The sequence below is a fragment of the Pseudorca crassidens genome, chromosome 13 (assembly GCF_039906515.1).
Source record: "Pseudorca crassidens isolate mPseCra1 chromosome 13, mPseCra1.hap1, whole genome shotgun sequence".
Taxonomy (NCBI): Eukaryota; Metazoa; Chordata; class Mammalia; order Artiodactyla; family Delphinidae; genus Pseudorca; species Pseudorca crassidens.
Genome location: NC_090308.1, coordinates 39623215 through 39638035, shown reverse-complemented (window position 1 = coordinate 39638035; position 14821 = coordinate 39623215). Strand labels below are relative to the sequence as shown.

At 32.4% G+C, this 14821-nt stretch overlaps 1 protein-coding gene across 6 annotated transcripts in view; it reads right to left on the bottom strand.

Moving 5' to 3' along the window:
* Nucleotides 1-589: 589 nt before the first annotated feature.
* The window catches only part of TBC1D32 (TBC1 domain family member 32), a 188875-nt gene continuing 174643 nt past the window's right edge, over nucleotides 590-14821 (bottom strand). For all 6 annotated transcript variants that reach the window (XM_067702240.1, XM_067702242.1, XM_067702241.1 and 3 more), the window contains one exon: nucleotides 590-5783. In XM_067702240.1, the coding sequence (XP_067558341.1) occupies nucleotides 5664-5783 (120 nt within the window). In that variant the 3' untranslated portion in view covers nucleotides 590-5663. The remainder of the gene's footprint in view (nucleotides 5784-14821) is intronic.

Genomic DNA, 14821 nt, shown 5'->3' with positions numbered 1-14821 from the left:
TTGGGGAAGGATGGACTGGGAGTTTGGGATTGGCAGATGCTAGTTATTATACATAGAATGGATAAATAAAAGAATCCTAAAGTCCTACTGTATAGCACAGGGAACTATATTGAATATCCTGTAATAAACCATAATGGAAAAGAATATGAAAAAGTATATATATATATATGAAACTGAATCACTTTGTTGTACAGCAGAAATTAACACAATATTGTAAATCAACTATACTTCAATAAACTAAATTTTAAAAAATCAATGAAGGGACTTTCCTGGTGGTCCAGTGGTTAAGAATCCAACCAGCAATACAGGGGACGCGGGTTCAATCCCTCTTCAGGGAACTAAGATCCCACATGCTGCGGGGCAACTAAAGCCCGTGCGCCACAACTAGAGAGCCCGTGCACCACAACTAACGAGCCTGCATGCTCTGGAACCCACGTGCCACAACTGCAATGAAGAGCCCATGTGCGCAACGAAAGATCCTGCATGCCACAACTAAGACCCGATGCAGCCAAAAACATAAATAAATAAATATTTTAAAAAATCAAGGAAAAGGAAAACTTCAAAAACAGGAAAAAAAGTTTATACTTAATTTTGATATGGCATTCCCAAAGAAAAGTGTTTATTAATGATACATTTTTGGAATAATAATGCTGGCATAAATAACAATGAGAGTTAAAGCTTTTTTTAATTATTATTTTCAAAAAAAGAAAAGAAAGAAATACATCTAATAAACTAATGAAGGACATAATATGAAATCAACTAAAACATTCAATTAATCCAAAAGAATGCAGAATAAAAAACAGGGAACAAAAACATCTGGGACAAATAGAAAACAAATAGCAAGATGATAAATGTAAATATAAAATATGAACCCCAAAATATCAATAATTACATGAAATGTAAATGGTCTAAACATCCTAATTAGAAGGCATGATTTGCCAAATTTGGGGGTGGGTGGGGGGGGTGGGTAAGGGAAACCCAGAGCTAATTCCTTGCTGTTTACAATAAAAATCACCTTAAATATAAAAATACATAAGGGTAAAGTAAAATAATGGAAAAAGGTCATGCAAATCCTGAACAAAAAACCAAAAACCTAAATATCAAGTAGATTTTAGAGCAAAAAAAATTACTAGAGATAAACACAGTCATTTCATAAGGATAAAGAAGCCAATTCATCAAAAGGATATAATAATCATAAAAGTTTATACACCTAATATTGTAAATTTGAAATTGAGTTTCAAAGTACATGAAGTAAAAACTGATAGAACTAAAAGGAGAAACAGACAAATGCACAATTATGGTTAATCTCAACATTACTCACAATACTTGCTAAAACAGCCAGAAAGATCAGTAAAAATATACAAGCAACAGTATCAAACAATTTGATCTAATTGAGATTCATAGACCACTCCACACAAAAACAGCAAAATATATACTCGTTTTAAGTATACATAAACCTTTTACAAGGTAGATAGTATTCTGGGACACAAAACAAGTTTCAATAAATTTAAAAGGAATAAAATCATATAAGGAATGTGTGACCACAATGAGACTACATTAAAAATCGATAACAGAAGTAAACTTGGAAAATCCCCAAATATTTGGAAACTAAATTACATACTTCTAAATAATCCACAGATCAAACAGAAAGTCAAAAGGTAAATTATAAAGTATTTCTAACTAAATGAAAATGTATAAACAACATAACAAAATTTGTGGATGCAGCTAAGGCAAGTACTTTACAGGGAGTTTTATAGCAATGAACACCTATACTAGAAAAGAAGGATTTCACATAAATGACTTTAAGAAACTAGAAAAACAAGAGCAAATGAAACTGAAAGTAGAAGAAAGGGAATAATAAAGTTCCGAGTGGAAATCAATGCAACAGAAAAATAGAGAAACTGATGAAACTAAAAGCTAGTTCTTTGAGAACATCAATAAAATTCATAAACTTCTAGCCAGACTGAAAAGGAAAAAAAGAGAAAATACAAATAAACAAAACCAAAAATGAGAGTGGTGACATCACTACAAATTCTACACGTATTAAAAAGTGTAGTAAGTTTCTATTACGAATAAGATGATGACAATAAATTTGACAACTTAATGAAACGAACAAATTCCTTGAAAGAAACAAACAAAAGCTTACTTAACAAAAAGAAACTTTGAATAGCCATGTATCTATTAGGGAAATTAATTTTGTTAGAAATCTTATCACAAAGAAAATTCCAAGCTTCACTGGAAAATGCTACCAAAGCTTTAAGGGAAAAATATCATTTATACACAAACTTCTAGATAATAAAAGATAAATACTTCTCAACTCATTTTATGAAGCCAGCATTCCCTGATATCAAATCAGAAAAAGAAAACTACAAATCAGTATCCCTCATTGCTGATGACACAGTGGTTAAGAATCCACCTGCCAATGCAGGGGACACGGGTTTGAGCCCTGGTCTGGGAAGATCCCACATGCCACGGAGCAACTAAGCCCTTGCGCCACAACTACTAAGACTGCACCCTAGAGCCTGCAAGCCCCAACTACCGGGCCCATGTGTCCTAGAGCCCATGCTCTGCAACAAGAGAAGCCACCACAATGAGAAGCCCACGCATCACAACAAAGAGTAGCCCCTGCTTGCCGCAACTAGAGAAAGTCTGTGTGCAGCAACAAAGACCCAACTCAGCCAAAAATTAATAAACTTAAAAAAATAGACATAAAAATTCCTAACAGAATTTTAACAAATCGAATCTGACAACAGGTAAAATTGATAAAATATCATGACCAAGTAGAGTTAATCTTAGGAATGCAAGGTTGGTTTAACATTTGAAAATGTCGGTAAGTCATCATATTAACAAACCAAAAAAAAAAACAAAAAAAAGAAAACTCATGGTTGTTTTAATATAAAGTATCTGATAAAAATTATTTTACAGTGGAAATTCTATTCCTGCAACTCCCACAAAAATAATAGAAAGGATCTTCACCTACCTGATTAAGGCATCCACGAAAAACCTACAGATAACATAATAGTTAATGCTGAAACTCTTCCATTTTAAACTGTCTCCTCTTCTGTTACTTTGAATGAAGCGTCCATGTTCCAGGCAAAGGCTAATTCCAAAAGTTATTAACTAGATACCATTCCCCTACCACTCATCATGACATTCACTCTAGCATTTCTCTTTTCAGCATCATCAGTTTTTCCTTCCTTACTACATCATTTCTACCCACATGTTTCCCTTTCCCATCTTTAAGAAGTCTTTTGATCCCATGCCTACTCTAGCTACCACATGCATTCTCTTTCCCTGTAACAGCAATACTCCTAGAAAGAGCAGTTTCCAAAATCTTTTCCCTCAGCATCATTTAAACCGGCTCCAAACTTTTGCCCTCACTACTCCATCAAAACTACTCTTATCAAGTCAACAAATTCAAAGGTCAATTCTCATTTATCTTTATAACTGTATTTTCAGTTTTAAAATTATTCACCTTCACACAAAGACAGTGGACTCTCTGAATGGAGGTGCTGTATCTCATTTATCCTACCTTGAATATTAAAAATATTTCATTATATGTGTAATACTCACAATATGTCTGTATAATGAATGACCAAAGAAATTTCCTTAACATCTTGGAACTGGAAAATCAAACTAGAGCACACCATAATTTAATAATCATAAATTTAGGTAGAATCCTGTTAGCAAGTTTAGATGAATTTCTGAGACTTACTTTACTTTCACAGATTCTTTAGATGCCTAAACATGCAGAGGCAGAACTACAAAGATGCAATTTTGAAAACAGATATTTGAAGATGTATATATGAACACTTAAATTTTTCACAAATTTGTTTACATTGTATTATAAAATATAACTATAATAAATCCTGTAAAATGTATAAAGTCCTCCTTCACAAATTAGAAATAAGTCCTAAGAACTTACACTTTAAATAATTAAAAATAAAATGGAGAAGCAAGACAGGGCTGTATTTATTTCTACTCTAAAGAGTATTCTTAAAATAAAAATAGGTACAAAAATAATTCACAATGGTAGCTACAAGAACTACCATATTTTATAATGTTATTTCACCAAATTGCTAAGTCATTGTTCATAACATATTTATCAAATGAAAATGAAAGCCTTCTGGCTCCAGCTGAAGTCACTTTTCCACAATGTAATGATTATCTAGATCTTGCTTCAGTTTTCAATCAAAATCACCAATGAATATTATAAAATTAAGTTATAGTTCCTTCTCCATTTGTATTTCCAATTACCATGTAAGACCTTTTAAAAAGAAATAAAGCTGCAAGTTTCTCAGGACCAATAACAACGTCTCAGGAACAGAATGGGAAAAAACAGAAACAGGTACTACAGGTTCTGTGGAACAAGCTTTTCAAAATTAAGTTTGAAAGTAGACAAAACTTGGTGTTTCGAGTAACCTGGGGCTTTCTTACTTAACTCACATCAGCCAGAGCTAAAGTGAGCAATATGTCAAATTAACTTGCCCAATTTTCTTTTCTTAACTTTTTCAGTGCCCTTTAGGAACACCATTACTGAGAAGCTGCTGTTGGCATTTACAGCACAAAAACTGATTTTGGAAGGTTGATACTACAATCGCCTAAATATCACAAAACTGAAAATTGTATGGTACCAGTTATTTCAACATACTAAAAGGAAAAATAGAGTCTGTAGATAAGCCATTTTTGGTTGGGGGAAAAAAAGGCTCCAGAATGGTTTTAATGGTTGATTTATATTTAAATATAAGCAATGAATACAAAATGACCTCTACCTATAATTTTTAAAACTTGTTGAAACTGCTGACTGAAAAATTAATATTTTTGTGTCTTATCTTTCATATATTAAATGTGATGGTTACAAGAAAATAGAGCCTAGCATATTAATCTCACTGGAGCAGAGCCTTCTATTTAAATAAAACACTGTGTTGGTCATTTAAAATAATTTACAAATCTATTCTCTTTAATGTTTTCAAGTTCAGTACAAATCAAATCTATCACTGAGTAAACCACATAACAAACGAGAGTCAAATGCGTATCAGTAAGAAATAACCAATCTATCTTTTAAATGAACCATGTAGAGACTATATTTCATATGAAAAATTATAAATTGATATAGGTATCAAAAGCAATTCCTAGAAAAACAATTATGTCTGACGACGACAATTTTCCTACTACTTGCCATAATATCATTTGTTCCTCCATATGTAAAATAAGCAGTTATGGTTTTGCCTATTTTCCTTTATATGTAAAGACATAGAAATGAAGAAAACAATTGTCTTCCTTGTCTCTATGGAATCTCTCTGGCTGGTCAATTATTTACAATACTGCTGCTACTTTCCAAACTCATTGGAAAAAAATATTTTAATCATCCTGGGAAGAAGGAAATGTAGGTTAAGACTAACTCTTAAACATAAAGAACTATAAATAAGCTAGATTTGATTCTAAAACAACCTTACACAACAACAAATTTACAAAAATGAATTCACTTCAATTGAGCCAATAGCTACTGGAATATATTATTATATTCAAAAACTCTCAGTACTGATTTACAATACTGTGTATTCACAAAGCATATGTTGTTATAGACACAGACAGAAAAGTCAAGTCCCTCTGTCTCCTTTAAAAATAAATAAAACATAAAATTAAATTGCGTGTTCCATGATCTATGTGCTTTGCACTCTAATGTTCCACATGTCTCTCAGCAGCACTGGTCGGTAGTTCTGTTCCAAAATTTCCATGTATTCAAAGTAATCACTCACTCGAAACCCATGCAGTGCTTCTTCCTGTCAAAAAATAGAAAGAGATGTTCATTCGCTTGGGTAAAGACACACAATTCTAAGTTAATGTGTTTTAACCAGTTAATGTATCATTTTTTTTCAGCTATAGATGGGGGTTTTATGTTTCTAATAAATGTGTAACTGCTTTTTTATTTAGTAGGCTATATGTATATGATAGCAAAAAACCATGTCCCTATGAAACAAGGTTGCCTGTTTTCAAAACCAAAAATGCTTTACCGCTAACAAAAAAACAAGATAATGAAATCTTCCTAATATTTAAGATATAATAGTTTCAATTACAGAATGATTGTTCACATTTGTAATTAGTAAAGACTCTGAAGCTTATCAAAGGATACTTATAATGTAAGAAATATCAGTTCTACAGCTACTGTTCATAAAATCTCCAACAGTCTGCAGTTCATAATGTTGGTACTATGCATGTCTATACTAATTTGGAATTTAATGGTTAGTGACCCAAATAAGGCACTCAAGAATGAAAAATAGTAGGAGCATCCATTTAGAATCTTAGACACTTTTAGGAAATTTTATGACTATTTCTTTTAGTATCTCCAAATACTCGCTATGCAATGCCTACCCTTCAAGGTAACAACAACAAAATTCTGCAAAAGAAACATGATCCCTTAAAAAAAAAAAGAAAAAAGAAACATGATCCTTGATTCAATGTAATGTATTATGTTAGAAGTTTTGGAGGTTATAAAAAATTTGGAGCAATTCATGCCTTTCTGGAGAAAATAGCTTAAAGGCAAAAGCTACTAACAATAAACAATTCAAAAGAATAAAATATAAGATATTATCATATACCAAATATTGTGTCAGAGACAGTCTGTAGATGAGAGACATCAGTGTAGGGCAGTTAGGAAAACACCACAAATTCTCAGTAAGAATGGATGTTTTTAAAGGCCTCAGATGTCACTAGTCACTACTAGATTAGTAGTAGTTCACAGCTTGCACATAATGGGAGAACAGTACACTTACTTGCCACATACCACCTGAAATCTGGGTAATTTGGGGGAAAAGTTAATTGGTACTTTAAAAAAAAAGTATTATTACTGGTCTACAAGGCTGATACTATAATTAAGAAAACTAAATGATGTTAAGTTATATGCATAAGATTACACCTTTAAGACTAGAGCTAATACCCTCGAACATAAAAATTTGAACTTTACTCTTAATTTTAAAATACTTGTGACGTTATCCATTTCTTCATTTCTTCATTCATTAATCTCATTCATTCCCTTATTGTATGTAAAGTTCTTGGTTATACAGTGAAGACCCAAAGATGAATGAGACGGGTCTCTGTCCTAAAACATTAACAACTGAAGTATATATCATATCTCCAGTTTTATGTATAAGCAACTGAATCAAAAGGAAGATGTTCATTTTATGAATAGCAGAAATACTATGTAAATTTCTCTCTATCAAACATATTTCACTTTGTTCTTTGGGCGAAAAACAGGATTGAAGTAAGACCAATCTTACTGTTCAAGAATTCACTTTAAACGGTTAGAGTTGTAGTCACGGAACTATTTATGAAGTTATGCATTCTCTTCATTCAAATTATATGTGATTTGACATTAATCACCCTTTCACTAAAACTATACCTAACTTGGAAAAGAATTATAGTAACGTGTTATTCTAACCAGAAGAAAAAAAACCTAATGCCAGAAAAATGGTCTTAGTACATATTCATGATTTTTAAAAGAATGCTTATTGTTCATTAAATGTGAATTACAATAGGAGATGACAGCATTTGAACAATACCTCTAATAATTCTTTCTGGGCAAAAATAAGCAAAACCTATTTTAACATCTTTTAATTATTGCTCCACTTTAACTTAAAAATAAAAACTACCTATGGAGAACCATAGCTATTACTTGGTTTAAAAATACTTTTTTCCTTAAAACATGTTTTTTGAATTATGGCTTCCATTTTGGACATTAACTTTAAAATAAAGAGAAAATACTCTGATAATTATACTGAAGACACACCCATAAAATGGCAAGTAAAGTTGAGGTCTTATTTCATAAGAGAAAGATAAGGCTATTAAGGTCTTATTTCATAATGAATTAAATATTCATTTTAAAAGGAATGTTTTTAAATTATACAGATTATTTAAAATTCACAGGCAATTTTAACTCTGAATAAAATTTTAGAATCTCTGAATTCCACTTTGTCTTCAAAGTGGAATATGTTTCATTTTATCTGGAATGTTCTTATAGCCTTTTCAGTGAATTAATTTTCTTTGTAATTATGACCATTTAGACTGCCAGCTTATCATTCAAGTTATAAAGGACCATTTCCTCAGAATACTGCTTTATTATCATTTCATTTATAGACATAAGTATATTGGACTCTAAAAAAATATGAATTCCCTTATTCTTTAAATAGGTAGGCATATGTAATTATATAAGGTAACATTATTCCATTTTATATAAACAGTGCACTATTTGTTCAAGTTTTGTTTTAATAAGTAGTTTGTCTTGGTTGGGAAGTCCATAATGAGTATACTGCATTTTCTTTTTCTTCCTAGTGGCTTTTCAACCAGTGTGCCTTCAATGATTTGCTTTTTTTCATTAATGTTGGGTTTCAAATGTTGAACCATCAGAAAAGCATTAAAAATCACCATCTTAAACCACAATGCTGTGTGTGTATTCAATTATATAATACGACATATACACAGTTTCCCTCTCTCCTTTGTACCTAGAATCTAGTTTCAAGTATGTATCCACTGGTTTTCTTTTACTACTGAGAGCACTTAATTAGAAGTTCCACTGAATTTAGGATTTTTTTTTTTTAAAGTAAACAGACTGGTCAATAATACACTAGAAAGATCACAGGATTTGGATTCAGACCAAAAAAGGGTAAAAACTCACCTATATTAGTTACTAGATGTATGAACCTGGGAAAGTTTACAGATTCTCTAAGCCTCAATTTTACAAAGGCTGAATAACAGCATAAATTATGTTGTCTGAACTCTTTACCATGAATTATAAAGCCTTATGTGATCTGACTCCTGTCTGATCTCCGACCATTCTTACTCCCTCACCTCGTTTTGGCCACAATGGTCATCTTGACACTTTCTAAGTGGGCCAAGCTCATTCCAACCTCTGAGCCTTTGCACTTGTCTTTCTTCTCACGTAGAAGGATTTTGTACAGAAATCTGTGCATTGCTTTTTTTCCTTTGCTTTATTCAGGTTTCTGATTAGCCTCACTGGGCTAATTAGCCTCAGAGTAGCCTTCACTGGGCTCTTTATCTAAACAGCACCTATGACTCTCCCTCTCTGACTCCCTTACTGTGTTTGATTTCTTTACAATAAGATCTATCAATACCTGAAATATTATATATTTATTCACATATTATTTATCTACTGGTAGAATGTTAAGGTCAATTTGGCAAGGCCATGGCCTATTCTTGTGACTACAATGATGCCTGGGACACAGATGCTGGACGATGGTCAATGAGTAAATGAGCAGTACCTGTTACTCCCTTTGCCGAGTGCCTGGCATTCAATAAGCACTCACAGTATTAACCGTGGTCATAATAACGTTTTTATTAACCTTTCTCTGAAATGGCTGAGCTAGATTTTCTTGATTGAACTGCCAATTTGTAACGTTAAGTGTGGACAGGCCCATTAAAGATTATTGACTCTAGTCTCTGCTCTTCAACCCCTTACCAAAAATGTAAGAGAACAATTCACTTAAAATATTAAGCTATTACTGTCCTTTCTTGCAACTTCTCAAGAATATGCCTATTATGGAAATCAAGCTATACCTATAATTTCAATCATCATTTTTATCAAAGTTTTCAAAAATAGTTTCCAGCAGAAATGTTTTTAGACCTACTGCAAGCCCTGTAAATTTGGAATTTGAATTGAAGATAAGGACTTTCAGGGTGGTAAATAGATACAAAGCATGAAAAGATGAAGTGTGCTACCACGACATGCCCTAGTTTTAAGATTTTAGGACCAAGTTTAGGTATTTTCTGATATACCGTTTCCCTAATATTTAATTATTAATGCATTCAAAAGGTGATTTTAAAAAAAGATAATAGCTCTTTAGAGTGTATGGAGGAAAAAAAGTAAGATACATCACTTTGGGTTAAATTGGAACAAAGAGTCAACTAATTAATAATCACCAGGAGGCATATAAAATAATTTTGCCACAAAAGGTATATAGAACTTACTATCCACTAACTTAACAAAGGATCCATATTAATGTCATCTCTCACATAGGAAGCACCAAATTATACAGTTAGAGTTACATAAGAGAAGGGGTTTTGTGAACTTAGTTCTGCTCTTTACCCTTGCTGGAGATGACCTCTTGTGTGTTATGTCTGAACTATGATATAAAAAAGGATCTTCCTTCCTGGTCAAAGCGGTAGAAACACAAACAACCTGTAAGTCACATTTCTTCTAGTATATTCTTCCTAGAGTGTTTGGTATAATTAGAAATTCCTGGACCCAATATTTTCCAAACTTCTGAATCCCTCGTGTTCAACCTCCAAAGGTAACATTTTCACATATTCTAAAGGTTGCAAGCTACTTGAGATTTTATACTAAAATGTGACAACGTAGTTCTCTGTCATGAAAACTCTGTCTTAGTAGGTCTGGGAGGAATCTAGGTATATCAGTTTTAATAAGGACCCTAGTGATTTTTAAGATCAGGAAAGTTTAGACAGAAAGTGTAGTTCTGGAGAGAACACGATGTTCTTAAATATTTAGGATAAAGTATGCATTCGTAAAGACTTTAACTCAGCTGAGGGGTACATGGCATATGTGATGACTACAGAGATGATTAAATTTTGGCTGGGTAAATGAGGGAATAGGCCTTGATCAGATACAACGTAAGAGAATGTTCCTGACATAGATCTGCAGTACATGCCTGGTATTACTACATGATGTAATACCAAGATGTCTCAGGAGCTGGAGAAGAAAATGGGAGCAAAAGTATACAGTCTAGCAATGGATCCAGGAGAAAATCCTGTTTCCTTTGCTGTGTTGTTTGCACATTTTTTAAGTAAAAAAAATACAAGAGAAGGATGAACAGGGATGTAGAAACTCAAATAACTGCTACTTTTTTTTTTTAAAAGCACTTGCAATGTGTCAGATAATGTTCTAGAAGTATTTTACAGATATCATCTCATTTAGTTCCTCAACAACTCTATGTGATAGGTATTATTTCATGCCCAATTAGACAGATGAGAAAACTGAAGCATGGAGAGGTAAGCAACATGCCCAAGCTTACACAGAGTGGCAGAATTTAACTTGAGGTGGACTCAAGTGATATAAGGTCAATGCAGAAAACATAACTGAAAACCACAGTTGAATAATACTGAGCTTGTTGTGTCTGATCCTTTGGATGGTGAATTATTTTTAATACTATAAACACTTTTGTCTTTTGAGAGCTTAGAATACAATTATTATTATTATTTTCAGTCTGATCTCCATTTCTTACCCTGTCAACATGCTCAGGTAACCACAGCTGCAATAGTAACAACAACAAAAAAACCCTCTTGACAATTTACTGATGGGTTGAAATTAATCTTATTTTTACATAATTATAAATTGATTTTGCCATAATATGCAGGATTTAGTTGAAGCATTTTAATTAAGTATTTTGAGTCTTCACAGACTGATTTTCACTGGAAGGCAATCTTCTCCTAGCCCGGCATTTCAGTGATGTTTGTCCCCAGGCTGAATTCATAATCTAAAACCTAGATCACTGTCAGCCTATTACCATGCAGAGGAATGCAATACAGCCAGTCTGGTAAAACAGTGGGTCTTCTGAAGTACTATCAAAGTAATTCTCCCTACACTTGGTGCTTGTGTGTGGGTGGGTGCATGAGAGAGAGAGAGAGAGAGAGAGAGAGAGAGAGAGAGAGAGAGAGAGAGAGAGAGAGAGAGAGAGAGAGAGAGATCCATCCATCCATTAAAAATAAACCAACCCAACTTTAGACTTTCAAGTCTGAGATATTTGAGAATATTTATTTTGTCAGATGATGTTTTTGTTTCTGGATGTTTGATGACTACAGATTTTCTGAACCATCATCTGTCACAGAAAAACATTAGGTCCAAGGACTAAGCTCTTCAGCACACCTTTAGAAGTTGCCTTCTAGGTCAGCACTAATCTATCAGTCACCACAGTGTGGGAATAATGCACTTAGCTGCTCTATTATCCAACCCACATTCTTGTTGTGCCTAAAAAGATATTGTGAAAAACTCAGATAACACCTTGCTGATAAACTTATACCCATGGCATTCATCTAATCTTTTAGTGGTTTAATCAAATGAGGAAACATAAACAAGTTTTATTGCTTGCTTTTTTTTTTTTTTTTTAGTAAACCTGAGTTAAGAAATTTCAAGTCATCTTTTTAATATACTGATCAGGAAGAATTGTTCAGTGGCCTACCAGAAATGCAAACACTGAGTCTAGATTCAATTACCTGATTTAAAATCTTGAGCCTAAACCAAAATGAATACAGAATGGGTTGGTATTTTGTCTATACTACATGTTTCAGAAAGATTTTTATTCCTAAAGTAATATTTCCAACATGCCCCTTCTGTCAGTGCATGAAACTTAAAACCGGGAAAAGAACTCCGTATTTTCAATTCTGGAATCATCTCATTATCTCAAGTTTCTCAGGATAACTGATAATACTGTAACTGAAAACATGCTTGTGGTTTTTCAGTAGTTTGGAAACTACTGAAACTACTGAAACTACTGGGCCTGATTATTTGAACTTATTTACCACAGTCAGATGCTTGTTCTATCCATTTTTATATAATGATTAATATCTTCCTTTTAAAAAGTTGTTTTATTACAAAAGAAGCACGGTCCCATTATTTTAAAAAAAAAAAAGTCCACATAAATATACTCAATAAAAAGTAAAAGTCCCCTGTTTTACTCTACCTCCTCTTTCCTCTCAGAAGCAGTCATTATTAAATATGTGGAGTCAGGGCACAACATGTAATCTATGTAAGAATATTATTATGGCTGTGGTATGTAGTTATATGGAGAATTATTGATAAGTATTTTTCCTTTTGAACAAGTCTGAGATTTTGGATCAGATATAAAACATAATTTCCAAGGTTTAATCTCCCTAACTGTAGTTTAATGAGGACTTTTAAAATCATATATCTTTCTGACTAGGGGGATCTTTTGAGGGGAGGAAGAATAAAAATCACTTCCTTAATCAAAATTTCATGATTGGGTAATATGTGAATAAGTGAAAAACAGTATACATATGTTTACATACTTTGCAAAGAAGAGATTATAACAGGGCTTAATGGAGTACTTAAAGGGGTATGTAAATGCATATTTCAAAATTAACTACATTGGAATTTATCTCACAAGAAAAATACCCACCAAAAGAAATCAGTGACCGTAAGACCTACCTGCTGAAAATAAAACAAAAAATACAGTGAAGTCACGGTATTAGAAAGGTATTAGAAAGGCATTTTTCCTAATACCTCAGATGAATGCAAATAGGAGGAGTAAGAAGTAAGGTTAGTTCCAGGACAAGTGCTAAAATTAATTCTTTGCCAACATGTTCTTAGTTTGGATTTAAACCAATTCAACTAATATTTTAGTAATTTAAATAGGACTTAGGTAGTAAAGATAATCTTTTTACCCTCACTTTAAAATTCTTTAAATTTAAGTTTTAAATTGACAGGATTATGCTCAGAACACAACAGAGTTTGGGAAATATTTAAAGAGGTCACCATTTGTAAACCCTATTATAATTTTTCCTGGCAGTAATCAAGAAAGGGATGAAACTGCAATAATCACCAACATCAATCAGATTTAAAGGTCATGAAATATAAGGATATCCTTCTGGTAGAAAGGAAGATGTTAGTAATGTTTGTTATTCAATGTGAATAAAAACTAAGTTCATTCATCTTTCCCTTTATATTTATTTACATTCTTTGTTTACTCTATCCACAAGTATTTATTGAGCACTTGCTCTGTGCCAGGTGCTGTTCAAGGCACTGAAAAATACATTAGTAAACGAGATAGACAAAATCACAATCCTTGTGGAAGATTACACATTATACTGGGGAAGATTGACAGAAACATATCTAAAATAATTTCAGCCAGTGACAAACACTATAAGAGAAACTAAAGTAGGATAAGAGGTTAGATAATTATAAGTTAGGAGATATAAAAATATAAGAGTTTGGGGAAATTTCAGACTGAAATCTCTATAACTGACCACTGCAACTAATGAAAACGTCCCTTACTGAAAAGGAACCCACATTTTGTCCTCAACATAATTCTCATTTACTTAACCATCCCTGTTCTCTAAATTACCTCTTACAGACCACTTTTTTCTTTTTCTACCTAAGTTTTCCTTCTACATGTATGACCATTGTCTTGTTATACTTTATTTCATTAAAAATGTTTCTAAGATCATAATTCTATTGATGTATGTAGAAAGTTTGAGACCTTTTGAATTCAGTATTTATGAAGTAAAAATGCTTGATAGTTTCGCAATCTTAAATGATCAATAACATGTACTTACAAAAAATCATCATTAAATGAAAAATAACTGATAAGTATCTAATGGTAAAGAATAAAGATAAAATTAATTCACGTAGCAATTATCTGTCCACCTAGAAAAAACCTAATATTGGTTTTGGTGTATGTATGCATATGCGTGCATATGGTGTCTGAGGGTAGCAGGGGGAGGGAAACATATTTTAAATTCAAGGAAAGATTTTAACTTAAAACAAAAAGTTGGATTTCCAGGAAGAATCACACATAGAGATATATTTATATATCTTGCATTTTCTAAAGTCCAGAGCTTCAAAAGTCCCATTATTGTGAGAAAGAAAGCAGCTATATCTTGCTTTAAAATATTAACTTATATATAGTAGTGACTTTTTTAAAAAGAGTGTTATGATAGAATCTTTCATGGAAAGCCTTTTATAAAAATATTTGATAGTTTAGAAAAATACGAAGGTATAGGCAATTACATTAAATGTTTTTAAAAAGTATCAAAGCTCTGTATTAACACACAGTAA